The sequence below is a fragment of the Bos javanicus genome, chromosome 7 (genome assembly GCF_032452875.1).
Source record: "Bos javanicus breed banteng chromosome 7, ARS-OSU_banteng_1.0, whole genome shotgun sequence".
In the NCBI taxonomy this organism is placed as follows: domain Eukaryota; kingdom Metazoa; phylum Chordata; class Mammalia; order Artiodactyla; family Bovidae; genus Bos; species Bos javanicus.
Genome location: NC_083874.1, coordinates 1596416 through 1611159, shown reverse-complemented (window position 1 = coordinate 1611159; position 14744 = coordinate 1596416). Strand labels below are relative to the sequence as shown.

Genomic DNA, 14744 nt, shown 5'->3' with positions numbered 1-14744 from the left:
TTATGTTTGAAGAATGGTAAAAGCAGGACTGTTACGGTGTTCATGAGCCCTAAGCACTTTTGCTTTGGTGGGTCACTTGTATTTTTTACAGCATTTGTATAAAAACAAGTACTATTTGAATAAAGACTTGATTTTTTCTGCTGCTTTTAAAACATTTTCATTGGCCTAGTAAGAAGTTACTGTACCAAATGTTTGAGCTGTCGATGGTGTCTCATTTTGTAGCCTTTTGGCACCTCCTGTTTGTCTTTAGCAGTTAGGGTGCCAACAGGTATTGGCACCCTAGTTTCTCTTGACCCAACAGACTGTCATGTTTGATTGCTCCTGTTTTTACCCCGTCTCCCACTTCCTTTGCCTACTAGGTATAATACTAGAGTGTAATTGTTTTTAGTTGGATTTTGTCGTCTGATTCAGTTTTACCTAACAGACCATCTTTTAAACGTAAAACTTGCAGGCCAGGCTCCCCGTGTTTTTTTTTGTTTGTTTACTAAGGCATCATCCTTTGCAGTTCTACTGTGCCCACCCCCTCCCCCAGGAGACTTCATATCCTTTTCATGTCGGCTTTTTTTCTTTTAGTAGTTGTAATTTTTGAAATACTTTGATATAAGGGCAGATACTCTCGATTCAGAACAGCGCATGAAGAAACCTTCAGCTCGAGTACGATTCTTAGCACCTGTGAGGCTGAATGTGAGAAGTGAGGTCGAAGAAAAACCGATGACACTGAAAAAGCGTGGCTACTGTTGAGCTTATCAAACCCGAATTTAAGAAGCGGTATGAAAATGGTGACTCGCTATGGTGCCAGACCAGCATTGGGTCTGGCGGGTTACGCCGCGCCTACTGCCCCTCTTTCCGCGGCGGACCCGGAAAGGCCTGTTTGCGTGAGGCGGCGTCTAGAGCCAGCTTCTGTCGGTCACACTCAGCTGAGAGTTGAGGACCGAAGCCCGCCCAGCTGCTTCCCTCCGCCTGACTTTGAGAGTTCCTTTTAAACTCCGCAAGGGAACAGCCCAGCGGGCCTCTAGTGTGCGCGGCCCCGCCCCTCGGGCGGCCCGCTCTTCCTTCTCTAATTGGCCGCAGTGTCTGTTCATCAGCTGTGACGGCAGGGTCGGCTGCCGGAGCCCCGCCCTCTTCCGAGAGCCCCGAAAACAATTTTAAGATGGCGGCGGCGGCGGCGCGGAAAACAATGGGGCCGGGCCGGCGGGGACAGGCCGAGGCCTGAGGTGGGCAGCAAGCGCCTGCCCGGGTTGGGCCGAGCGGGGCCAGAGGAAGACCCCCGCCGCGCGCGAGCCCGTTCCGCAGCTCGCGGGACCATGGCGTGGCCCTGAGGCAGCCGGGCAGCCGGCGGAGAGCGGGGCGTGCAGTGCCAGCCGGCCCGAGAGGCCCGCCTCGGGCCTGGCCCGTGCAGCCCGCGGCCCATGGTGCTGCCCACCTGCCCCATGGCGGAGTTCGCGCTGCCGCGGCACAGCGCGGTCATGGAGCGCCTCCGCCGGCGCATCGAGCTGTGCCGGCGCCACCACAGCACCTGTGAGGCCCGCTATGAGGCCGTATCGCCCGAACGCCTGGAGCTCGAGCGCCAGCACACCTTCGCCCTTCACCAGCGCTGCATCCAGGCCAAGGCCAAGCGCGCCGGCAAGCACCGGCAGCCGCCCGCCCCGGCGCCAGCTCCGGCCCCGGCGCCAGCGGCGGCCCCGCGCCTCGATGCTGCCGACGGCCCTGAGCACGGCCTCCCAGTCGCGGTGAGTAGGACCCGGGGAGCAGCCCCTTCTCTGGAGATGCTGCCCCTCACGCCGCCCAGGGCCCTTTGAGCCTGCCCCAGTGCCCGCAGCCCCTTGGGTCTCGCTCCGGGGAGGCTAACATGGCTGGGACTGAGCGGTTGTCATCTGCGGGAAATGGCACTGTGGCGTTGCCTTGGGAAAACAGGATCCTGAGGACCGACCTTAAGGCCCCGGCAGGGAAGGCTGGTGAACGGGCGGTGAAACAGTCTTCTTCCAGACTTGATTTCGAAATTCTGAGAACTCTGTTTTGGAACAGACTGGCATTAAAGTTGCCTGTGATAATGGCCTCATTTATTCTGCAGCTGTTCTTTGAGTCCTTGCTCTTTGCAGAGTCAGGGCTTAAATATGGAAATAAGACGGACTTCAATTGACCAAATGAAACTGTTCTGAATGGAAAGTCAAGAATCTTTGGAAATCTTCGTAAAGACATAGATGTACAAAAGAATTCTTTGTTTAGGCAGCTCTGAAATTTGTGGATTTGTGATTACAGCAGTATTTTTGGCAGTTCCAGTTTTAATTAGAAGCCTGTGTAAAACCTCTGATGATATTAGAGTTTGTTGGTAAATTATTACACCCTTTTGGGCTCTCAGTAGTGCTAGGGAAGTTTGTTGCTTAGAGGTTTTCCTTCCTGAAACTACTTAGAAGGTTCGTTGCTATTGTTTTCTTGGTAATTTAAAGTTTAGAACAAACGCTACCAATTTAATTTCTGTGTATTTTTATAATTCACGCCTTTATTCGGTCTCACCGGGCTGTTGGGGTACTCTTCCCTAATTAGTTTTCAGGTATTTAGTCTTAACCCTTTAAATGCTATGACCCTCACAGGCCCTATGCTCGATTTGTATTATTTTTCCTATTCTCTCCCACACCAGTCAGGACGGCTGGACATCTCATTGCTTATTGTTATCAATTCTTATATAGTCAGGACTCCTCGTCCTCACTTTTCTTCTCTGTAAATTGAAGATGTGTCTGACTTCCTCTGGGATTCTTGTAAGATTCAAAAAAAATGAGTGTCAAGGTGAAAATACTTCATAAATGGAAGGCTGCCTGTAAGACCCACCCCGTCACCTCTCAGAATCTTGACATTCTTCAGGTCCAGTTCGTCTTCCTCTTTAAAACCAGTTTTTACCCTGCTCCACAGCAATTCGAATCTCCTTTGTCAGAACATTAAGCAAATGCATTGCCTGTGCTGTTTTAAATATTTTAAGCACATCATTGCATGCTACCTTAGAAGTGTCTTGAAAACTAGACTGTAAGCCCTAGGAGACACGGAGGGGTGCAGCTCAAAGGAAAGACTTCAGATTTTGGGTGGTCATTCCATTTAAGTAAATAGTGAAAGCCCATTAAAAAAAAAATCTCAGTTTTACACAAAAATAGTTGCCTTGAACACCCGCTAGAATATACATTAGTAGTGATTCAGTTTGTTTAACAAGAGTAAGAATTTAGATCCTCTATGATATTTTTAGCCCTAAACTACTAGAGAGAAGTTGGACATGCTGTTTGAAGAGAAATGAGTCCTGAGTGTGTTAGAACTTGAGCCTGGCCTGTTAGCTACTCCTTTGGGTGATCAGGTGTGTCGTGTTATGTTGGTGTCTTATCACATTAAACCTTGACCCGTGGGTTTCCTGAGTTAAACTTTAGAATGGAATTGCTCTACTGCCTCCCTGCTAGGAAGAGGGACCCTGTTAACTTCAGTCTCCACACGGTTCTAGGTGAGCTCTTTGGCTTTGGAGTGAAGTTTTAGGAATGGAAGATGAGTGTCTAGTAGAACCCGTTTTAGTGGCTCCTTCAGTTCAGAGAGAGGCAGAGTTCTTGCCTTTTGGCCTTGAGAGAAAGCACAGCTTTGCCCACAGAGATGGAGGGGAGAAAGTGATTATTGTTTTTTGACAATTCTGTGTATGTATTTGATCTAATTAATATTCTTTAGTGAAAGTCATTTCTGTCTCTTTGCAACCCCACGGACTATACAGTCCATGGCATTCTCCAGGCCAGAATACTGGAATGGGTAGCCTTTCCCTTCTCCAAGGGATCTTGCCAACCCAGGGATCGAACCCAGGTCTCCCACATTGCAGGTGAATTCTTTGCCACCTGAGCCACCAGGGAAGCCCAATACTCCTTACATAAGGAATATTATTCTTATTTTTTCCAAAAGTCCTGTAGTACTCTTAGGCATCCGTTTCCTAGCAAAGTTACCATCAGCAAACCGTTTGTACAAGTGAAAATGGATCAAATCAAATTTACTAGTAGAGTCCACTCTCTGCTTGTTTTTTCCCCCTTCTTAGGATATTCCACTACAGCAAAATCTTGACCAATATCTATTTACGGTAAATACTGTTACAGATGAATCAGAAACTGTGCTTCAGACTTTTTCTACTCTAGTTGTCAAGGAATGACCTTATTAGGTTTTGTTTGTACTGCGTGTGCTCATTGAAAACCAAACAGTAATTTTCTAGTGACAGGATTGACTTCTTTTTATTAGGGATGCCAAATAATAGAGAATTACCACTCACTTTATACAAACATTAATTCTGTCATGAAAATAGCCTTCTACAATAGCTTCAACATTTTCTTTTGGTAAAATGTTACAAAGGTTTATGCCTGGCCCCCTTGGACAGCGTTGTCATACTTTTGCTGCTTGCTTCTTAAGTTGTTGTAATAGTTACCAAGAAATTTGACAGTTCCATGTCAGCCATTCATGGAAGTTGCCTTTCCTGCTTAGTTTAGGAAATTATATTGTTTGTTAGGAAAGAATTACCAACACATTGTTAATTGTTTAGGAAATAATATTTCTGTCACTCTCTTTTTAACTTTTATCTATACATAACTACACAAATAGTGCGAAGAACATCTGCTTACCTTTACTTAGATTCTGCCCGTTGTCGTCATCGTTCCTTATTTGCTTTATCGTGTCACACATACTCTTTCTGTCCTCTCTACCTTTCTGTCTCCCTAAAAGTTCTGTTCTCTGAACCATCTGTGAGGACACTGCACACCTCTCTACCCCAAACACCTCAGTGTGTACCTTCTAAGAGTTAAAGATGTGCAGAATTTTAATAATTATTTTGTAGACTGAGCCTATGTAAGAATTATATAAATAATAAATTATTTTCAGAGAGTAGGTATTTCTGAACATGACAGACATTGTGGGATAATTTTAGAGAAAAGATGAGTAACATGGCTTCAGGATTGCATTTCTTCCTAGAACGTTCATGACCTTGCCCTAGCATCTTTCCTTTTTTATCAGTATCCCCTTTTCCACTGGGTCCTTGCCTTTAGCTTGAAGCATGAGCAGATCTTCTCCTTTCTTTTGTCTTTTCTCACCCTCAAAATAGTGTCCTAGCTCCTTCCTTCCCTTTGCCCTTTCCACCGCACTTCCCATTTGCTCATTTCCCCATTGTAATCTGCCTTCTGCCTCTTCTACTTTTCCGAAGCTGCCCCTTAAAGGACACCAAAGATGGACTTGCCAAATTCAGTGGTTTCTTAGTCATCATTCTTTTTGACTTCCTCCTTCCTAAGACTCTTCTGTTAGCTTCTACTCTCTTCTGATTTTCTTTCCAGCTTTCTGACTTTTCCTCCTGCTTTCCTTTATTAATTCATGCAAAAAATATTTGAGTGCCCACTGTAGGTCAGAACAGTTTTTGGTTGCTAGGGATACAGCAGTGAACAAGACAGACTGAAACTCTGCTCTCATGGAGAGCGATCAATAATTTTTAAAACTAATTTTAAGTTATAATAAATGCTAAGAAAAAATGTAAAGTGATGTGATTCTGAGTGATTTATAGTAGCAGTTTTAGATATGATAGTAGCAGCTCTGTCTTAATTTGGGCTGAATGACAGAAGGTAATGAGTCAGCTGAAAGTTTCAGAAAAGAACATTCCAGTTAGAACTACCACCAGAAAGTTTCTGAGGCAAGAACCTTCTGAGCTTGCATGAAGGACAGAAAGGAGCGACAGTATGGGCAGAGCAGCCGGCAGTCGGCTGGTGTGAGAGCTGGGTAAGCGAGGGTCAGATCAAGTGCAGGATTTGAAGGGAAAACATCACATAATCTGACATTTTTTAAAGGCCACTCTGATGCTGGAGGGAGGGTGGGATCGGTCTGGGCATGAGTGGGCGCAGTTCGGGCTTTTGCAGTGGTTTAGGCTGGAGCCGTTCGTGGTAGTGCAGATGGAGGGGAGGTGAGTTCTGGATAGCTTCCGAAGGCAGAGGTGACAGAGGGCGGTGAGGGGCTAAATGGATTGGATTGGAGGCACATGGAGGGAGTTGAAGGGAATTCCAAGTTTTTTGGCTTGAGAAATGTTCTTTGGACACTTTTAAAATAGTCATGTTCCCTAGTTTTTTTCACTCAGTTTTCTTTTCTAGGGTTAATGTCATTGATTCTTTCATGCATCTATCACCTATAATAGATTCTTCACATCTCTACCCAGGGTCAAATGCAGCTGTGTACTGCACATTTCCACTTTGATTCCCACGTTATCCAAAAGGGACTCTCTGCTTTTCTTGCCAGTCTTACGTTTCTTCAGAGTATTTTCCCTTGTCCAGTCAACCAAAGTAGGGGCTTGGGAATTATCCACCCCTTTTCTTCATTTCCATCTTTTTGTTTTGGCTCTGTCCTGCAGCATGTGAGATCTTAGTTCCACAACCAGCGAGCGAACCCGTGCATTGGGAGCACGGAGTCTTGGCCATGTACCATCAGGGTAGTCCCTATTTCCATCTTTCAGTTGGTCATTTGTTCACCCAACATTGAACTCCTGCTGGGAACCAGGAATTGTGGTGCCAGACCTATGTCATGTAGTCATCGCAAAGCCCTGTTGAAGGCTGTAAAACCTATGGGAATACTAGGAGAGGTGAAGTTTCACCCTTGGGTGAAGTTTGGAAAGTATTACTTCTAAAGTGGGTCTTAATATTTTGCCAGATGTTTTCCCAAAGGGTGTTAACATGAAGCACTAATTTCATGGGCTATTAAAAGTTCTAGAGTTGCACAGATTTGGGTGATACTGGAATAAACAAATTTAAACAGTTTCCTTTATTGAGGAGGTTTCCAAGCATTTAATAGCTTAATATGCATGTGGGCTTGCACTCATAAGAGCAGGGAACATCTAATAGGATTTTGATCCCTTTGGAAAACTAGGCAAAAGCACAAAACCGTTACAGTGACTAATTCTTTGAATTTAAGACTTTAAGTGCCAGAGGCTGGAAGATAAAACTGGAAAGGGAGGAGTCATATCACAAAAAGCTTTATGTTTGATACTGGGTGTATGGACTAAATAATTTTGAAACATTGTGAACCTCCCTGACAGATTTTTGTTGACATTTTAAGCTTATCAGAATTATAATGCATATGTCGTGTTGATCAATAGTATACTAAATTACCATAACTCAATTTAAATGAAATATATGAACTAAGAACATTTATGTAACACATGAAGTACTACGTATGTTTAATGTGAATCAGCTGTTTTAAAAAGAGAAAAGGGCAAAAATGCTATTTATAGCGGCAGAGGATATAACTTCCAGAGAATCATAAATGTTAACATTTTAAAATAAAATGATTACATCACTTTTAAAAAATGTCTAGTGGAATCTGAAAACTTTAGTGATGTACTTTTGTCAGCCACTTAAAGAATGCTTTTCTATAACAGAAATTTCATTTTTCAATTAATTGATTTTTCCTGGCTGCACTGGGTCTTTTGCTGCACGTGGGCTTTCTCTAGTTGTGGTGCGCAGGCTTCCCCTCGTTGCCGTGACCTCTTGCTGTGGAGCACAGGCTAGATAGGGTGTGCAGGCTCGGTAGTCATGGCGCGTGGGCCCAGTTGCTCTGAGACGTGGGATCTTCCCAGACAAGGGATCAAACCTGTGTCCCCTGATTGGCAGGTGGATTCTTGACCACTGGATCACCAAGGACGTCCCGGACATTTTTCTCTTGAAACTTGCATTTCTTTTTTCTTTGTCTTTATTGAAGTATAGGTGATTTACAATGTTGTGCTAGTTTCAGGCACATAGCAGAGTAATTCAGCCATACACACATGTGTATCTATTTTTTCTCAGATTCTTTTTTCCTTATAGGTTATTAAAACTATGCAGTGAATTCCCTTTCTGCTCTTATTAAAGTCAATTTATAAGGAATTCCCTGGTGGTCTAGTGATTGGGACTCTGCTGTTTCACTTCAGAGGACCCAGGTTCGATCCCTGGTAGAGGAAAAAATCCCACAAACCCCATGGTGCATCCAAAAAAAAAAGTTGATTGATACAAAAGAATATAGTAGCATTTATAAGATTATATGTGTTATATATATTTGATATTTTAATAAGTTATTATAGTAAATTAGTATACAACAAACAACATGCATTATACATTTTTATAAATAACTTATGCAGAAAAGTACAGGTTTATTATACTTACCTGGCGATCACCAAGGTGGTTTTCCCAGGTCAGTCCTTCGCACTCCACATGTGCTGACTCCTGCAATTCCCCAGACGTGGGAAGTTCGCCTGCATAATTTGTGGTAGTAGGGGACTGTGTTCACGTTTTCCCCTGAAGAAAAAAAAAAGTACAGGTTTATTAGACTTGCCTCTCAGTGAGGTGGAGGAGGCTTTTCCGCCTAAATTTGTTCACATAACTGTGGCTGAATATTACTTATTGACAAAATGACAGTTTTTAATTCTATTCCTATTTTTTTGTCTTTACAAATTTAAGTTCCAGAAATCCTTGTTTGCCTAAGCATAAAAGAAAGGAGGAAATTTAATTCTAGTCATGTTCAAGTTTTTGAAATTTGAATTGTATGCCCGAAATCACATAGTGATATGTATCATCAAAAATTAATTTGTTAATTAGACAACAACTTGGTTAGGTACACTGTCAGTTTTAATGAAAGCAGAAAATTAGAGACCATCTGACTTATAAAAGGATAATCTCATCATCAGTCATTCACTTTCTCACCAAGAAATGTAACAGAGGCTTTACCAAATCTTATCAATTGATTGTCGATTATACCTGTTATTCTTTCATTTAGAAGGATCTTGTATAACGTAATTACTCAAAATTGATTGGGAAAATAAAAATATTATTCACTTCAGTACACCTTTGGCAGTAGTTTTTGATAAATACTTTTATCCACTTCAGGTATGTTTTCATCAAAACCTTAGAACTGTGACTGTCGCTTGTTCACTGTTTGCCAGTGCCTACCAGGTAACCCAGTTGGCAGAATCAGTCTTCATTGTCTGGTTAATCAGCTTCCTGTCAGAAAAGGTTTGACTTCATTTTTCAAATACACATAATACCATACATCCCATGAGTACCATCTCACTTCTGAATTCTAAGGGAGAGAGTTGAACAGTGTGGAGCCTTGTTGTGAGTTTTATTGTCCCATCAGACACTGTGCATTGCCTGCATGTGTCTTACTCATATTAAGCATTCTTTTGAAGCGCTGTATGTTATTGGTGAGTTGAGGATGGAAGAATGATGTTTCTATGATGAAAAATATCAGCACTCTGGCGGCCCACTCTGCGCAGTCTAATTGAGAGCGTCCCAACTCACAGGCTGAACTTTGGCAAGTTAAGTACTCAAGGCCCTTAAGTTAGTGAAGAACTACTGTGCCTAGCAGAGCAGTGTAAGACGCTGTGGTATTCAGTGAACTTTGGAGCAGCATCCGTGTTGCCGGCCTGGTGGAGCAGCCTGTCATTGAGGTATTACAGCAATTGGCACCATGGAAATGAAGCCCATATGCAGCACTCCAAGATCCCTAAAATGCTTGGATTGCAGTTCTTTTAAAATAACCTAATTTCTCTAGATGTCTTTACATGTATGCCCTTCCTTAGTCACATAATGCCTGACACCTGCTCACCATTCAGAACTCTGCTCATGTGTCATCTCCTCTAGGACCTCTTCTCTGAGGCCTTTCTCTAGCCAGGCTGGGTAATTAACCTCTGCCAGAACAACCACACTGTACTTTAATTGGTGTGTTTGCTGCTCTCCATTAGACTGAGCAACCTGAGAGCAAGACCAATAACGTAGCACATACCTGCTACATACTTGGCAGTCAGCAAGCATTTGTTGAATAAATGTTAATGAGATTGTGGAAGGAGCTGTGAATTGGGAGTCAGAAGCTGTATGTTTTTAGGCTGGAGTCATGTCAGAGGTGGACTTAACAGAGGTGACCGTAGCCCCTGATTTATACTGCCATGTTCATCGTGGCCTTGTTCATAATAGCCGAGAGGTGGGAGCAATCTTAAGTTTCCATCAGCAGATGAATGGATGAAGAGAATGTGACATATACATACAGTGGACTATTATTCAGCCTTAAAAAAGAGGGGAATCTTGTCATATGTTGAAACGGATGAATCTTAAGGACATTGTGCTAAATGAAATAAACCCACAATATTCAGATATCACAGATATCTGAGATATCTAAAATAGTTGAACTCTTAGAAAGTATAAAATGGTAGTTGCCAGGGGCTGGAGGGAAGGGGAGAATTATTTAATGGATGTGCAGTTTCAGTTTTGCAAGATGAAGAGCACCAGAGATTTGTTGCACAGCAGTGTGCATACAGTTATCACTGCTACTGCACTGTACACGTAAAACAGCTCAGGATGGAAATGTTTATCATAAGGCTTTTGGCCACCTTTTTTTCCTAAGTATAGTTGAGTTGCAGTGCTGTGTTACTTGTTGCTGTATAGCGAGGTGACTCAGTTTTACATACACACACTTTTTCATATTCTTTTCCATTATGGTTTATCACAGGACATGGAGTGCAGCTACCTGTGCTATGTAGCAGGACCCTGTCTATCCATTTTGTATATTACCAGTTTGCATCTGCTAATCCCAAACTCCCAGTCCAGCCTTCTCCCATTCCTCACTGCCTTGGGAACCACAAGTCTATTGTCTGTGCCCCTGATTCTGTTTTCATTTCATAGATAGGTTCATTTGTGACCACAATATTTAAAAAGTATAATATACACAGTATTTTGTATATTAACTACAAAACAAAAACTATAATTTTCTAAGTCATATGCCTGGAAAATTTTTAGCAGTTATAAGGGTTTTATTTATTGGGCACGCCATGTGACATGTGGGATCTTAGCTCTGTGACCAGGGATGAACCTGAGCCTCCTGCATGGGGAGTGTGGAGTCCTACCACTGGACAGGCAGGTGGACTGGATCCCGCATGCTCCAACTAAGAGCCTTCATGCCACGACTAAGACCTGGTGCAGCCGAAAGAAAGGATAAGGCTTGTCAATGGTGCTAGAAAGACCAGAGTCATTTTAAGTGTTAATAAACATTAATAAAGAAAGATATGATAGATGCTAAGATTTTCTGCCTAAATATAGTACAAGGAAGAACCTCATATGTATGTATCTCTAGTCCTATATCATATCTTTATTACCATATATGAATAAAGTCTGTTAATCTAAACAAAAATAAAGGTTGATGCTGTTAATGAGCACAATGCATGCAGGCGAGATAAAGCTGTTTATGGGCCAGGAGTCAAAAAACCTGCATGCAGTGAAAATTTTGGCCTAAAGTAATCTTGTGATTTTAGGCATGGCACTTACAGCTAATGCTGTAAAGAACAGTATTGCATAGGAACCTAGAATGTTAGGTCCATGAATCGAGGTAAAATTGGACATGGTCAAGCAGGAGACGGCAAGAATGAACATCACCATTTTAGGAATCAGTGAACTAAAATGGACGAGAACAGACATTTAATTCAGGTGGCCAGTATATCTACAACTGTGGGCAGGAATCCCTTAGAAGAAATGGAGTAGCCCTCATAGTCAACCAAAGAGCTCAAAATGCAGTAGTTGGGTGCAATCTCAAAAACAACAAAATAATCTCAGTTTGTTTGCAAGGCAAACCATTCAACATCGCAGTTATCCATGCCCCAACCAGTAATGCCAAAGAAGCTGAAGTTGAAAGGGTTCTGTGAAAATCTATAAGACCTTACAGAACTATAAGACCTATAGACCTTATAGAACACCCAAAAAGACATCCTTTTCATCCCAGGGGACTGGAATGCGAAAGTAGGAAGTCAAGAGATACCTGAAGTAACAGGCAAGTTTGGCCTTGGAGTACAAAATGAAGCAGGGCAAAGGCTCACAGAATTTTGCCAAGAGAACGCACTGGTCATAGCAAACACCTTCTTCCAACAACACAAGAGACAACTCTACATGGACATCACCACGTGGTCAGTACTGAAATCAGATCGATTATATTATTTGCAGTCAGAGATGGAGAAGCTCTATACAGTCAGCAAAAACAAGACTTGAAGCTGACTGTAGCTCAGATCATGAACTTCTTAATGCCAAATTCAGACTTAAATTGAAGAAAGTAGGGAAAACCAGTAGGCAATTCAGGTATGACCTAAATGAAATCCCTTATGATTATTTAGTGGAAGTGACAAATAGATTCAAGAGATTAGATCTGATAGAGTGCCTGAAGAACTATGGACAGAGATAAGTAACACTGTACAGGAGGCGGTGACTGAAACCATCCCAAAGAAAAGTGCAAGAAGGCAAAATGGTTGTCTGAGAAGGCCTTACTAATAGCTGAGAAAAGAAGAGAGGAGAAAGAAGAAGTTATACACAACTGAATGTAGAGTTCCAGAGAACAGAAAGGCGAGATAAGAAAGCCTTATGTGAACAGTGAGCCTTATGTGAACAGTGCAAAGAAACAGAGGAAAACAATAGAATGAGAAAGACTAGAGATCACTTCAAGAAAATTGGAGATACCAAAGGAACATACCATGCAAAGATGGGCACAATAAAGGACAGAAATGGCAAGGACCTAACATAAGCAGAAGAGATTAAGAAAAGGTGGCAGGAATACACAGAAGAACTGTACAAAAAAGATCTTAAGGAACTGGATAGCCACGTTGGTGTGGTCACTCAACTAGCACTGGACATCCTAGAGTGTGAAGTCAAGTAGGCCTTAGGTAGCATTACTGTACAAACAAAGGTAGCAGAGATATGGAATGCCAGCTGAGCTATTTCAGTTCCTAAAAGATGATGCTGTTAAAGTGCTGCACTCAACATGTCAGCAAATTTGGAAAATTCAGCAGTGGCCACAGGACTAGAAAAGGTCAGTTTTCATTCCAGTCCCAAAGAAGGGCAATACCAAAGAATGTTCAAGCTACCATACAATTGTGCTCATTTCACATGCCAGCAAGGTAATGCTCAAAATCCTTCAAGCTAGGCTTCAGCAGTACATGAACTGAGAACTTCCAGATGTACAAGTTGGGTTTAGAAAAGGCAGAGGAACCAGAGATCAAATTGCCAACATAGAAAAAGCAAAGGAATTCCAGAAAAACACCTGCTTCATTGACTTTGCTAAAGCATTTAACTGTGTGGGTCATAACAAACTGTGGAAAATTCTTAAAGAGATGGGAATACCAGACCACCTTACCTCTCTCCTGAGAAACCTGTATGCGGATCAAGAAGCAGCAATTAGAACTGGACAAAGAACAACAGACTGGTTCAAAATTGAGAAAGGAGTTCATCAAGTATGCATATTGTCACCCTGCTTACTTCTGTGCAGAAGATGTCATGCAAAATCTGGGCTGAATGAATCACAAGCTAGAATCAAGATTGCCAGGAGAAATATCAGCAACCTCAAATATACAGATGATATCAATATAATGGCAGAAGGTAAAGAGGAATGAAAGAGCCTCTTGATGAAGTGAAAGAGGAGAGTGAAAAAGCAGGCTTAAACTCAGCATTCAAAAAGCTAATACCATGGCATCTGGTCCCACCACTGCATGGTAAATAGATGGGGTAAAAGTGGAAACAGTGACAGATTTTCTTTTCTTGGATTCCAAAATCATTGCGGACACTGACTGCAGCCATGAAATTAAAAAAAACAACAACACTTGTTCCATGGAAGGAAAGCTATGACAAGCTAGACAGAATATTAAAAAGCAGAGACATCACTTTGCCAACAGAAGTCGGTATAGTCAAAGCTATGAGTTTTTCAGTAGTCTTTTGTGGGTGTGAGATTTGGACCATAAGAATTATAAGCACCAGAGCATTGATAATTGTGGTACTGGCGAAGACTCTTGAGAGTCTCTTGCACAGGAAGGAGATCAAACCAGTCAGTCCTAAAGGAAATCAATCCTCAATATTCACTGGACAAACTGATGCCGAAGCTTCAATGCTTTGGCCACCTGATGCAAAGAGCCGACTTACTGAAAAAGACTGTGATGCTGGGAAAGATTGAGGGCAGGAGGAGAAGGGAGCGACAGAGAAATGAGATGGTTGGATGGCATCACTGACTCAATGGACATGAGTTTGAGCAAACTCCAGAAGTTAGTGAAGGACAGGGGAGCGTGGTGTGCTGCAGCCCATGGAGTGGCAGAGTCAGAGATGGCTTAGCAACTGAACAACAATTGTGTGATTTTAGGCATGGCGCTTACTTTCTGCTCCAACTTTTTTACCTTTCAAAGGTATTAAGGAAATACTCTAAGAGACCAGAAATTGTAAAATGAGTAGAAAAATTTTACCTCCAAAGGAGGGAAACTAGTCTAGCACAGTCTAGGCTCCAAGGCATGGATGTGAGTGGTTCAGGGGAGGAAAAATTGGATGATCTTTTTAAAACCAGAAGACCACGAACCATCTTCTCCCTCATTGGGAAAGCAGAGTCTCTGAGAGTTGCTGATTGGCTAATGATCCCAGGGCCTTTCCACTACGGAAGCCACAGGCTGGCTGCAGACGGCCTGCTGTGGAAGGGGCCCGCTGTCTTGGACTCTGCCCTCAGCCACCTCTGCTGCTTATACACAAGGTGCCTGCTTTGGGATCATGGCGTCCAGTCAGGTCTGCTCTGATATAGGTGACCTAGCTGTTCATGTCAAGAGAATTTTGAAAGAACCAGACTCTTTTAAATTTATCGTCATTTAGTCCTCTTGGAGTCTCATAGGATAGATATTATATCCAGTTTTACGTGTCAGGAAACTTAAGACTCATAGATTAACTTGCCAGGATTGCCAGCTC

At 42.6% G+C, this 14744-nt stretch overlaps 1 protein-coding gene across 1 annotated transcript in view; it reads left to right on the top strand.

Annotated features, from left to right (window-relative positions):
* Window positions 1-611: 611 nt before the first annotated feature.
* The window catches only part of MAML1 (mastermind like transcriptional coactivator 1), a 58071-nt gene continuing 43938 nt past the window's right edge, over window positions 612-14744 (top strand). Inside the window, exon 1 of the mRNA XM_061421293.1 lies at window positions 612-1730. Within this exon, the coding sequence (XP_061277277.1) occupies window positions 1410-1730 (321 nt within the window). The 5' untranslated portion in view covers window positions 612-1409. The remainder of the gene's footprint in view (window positions 1731-14744) is intronic.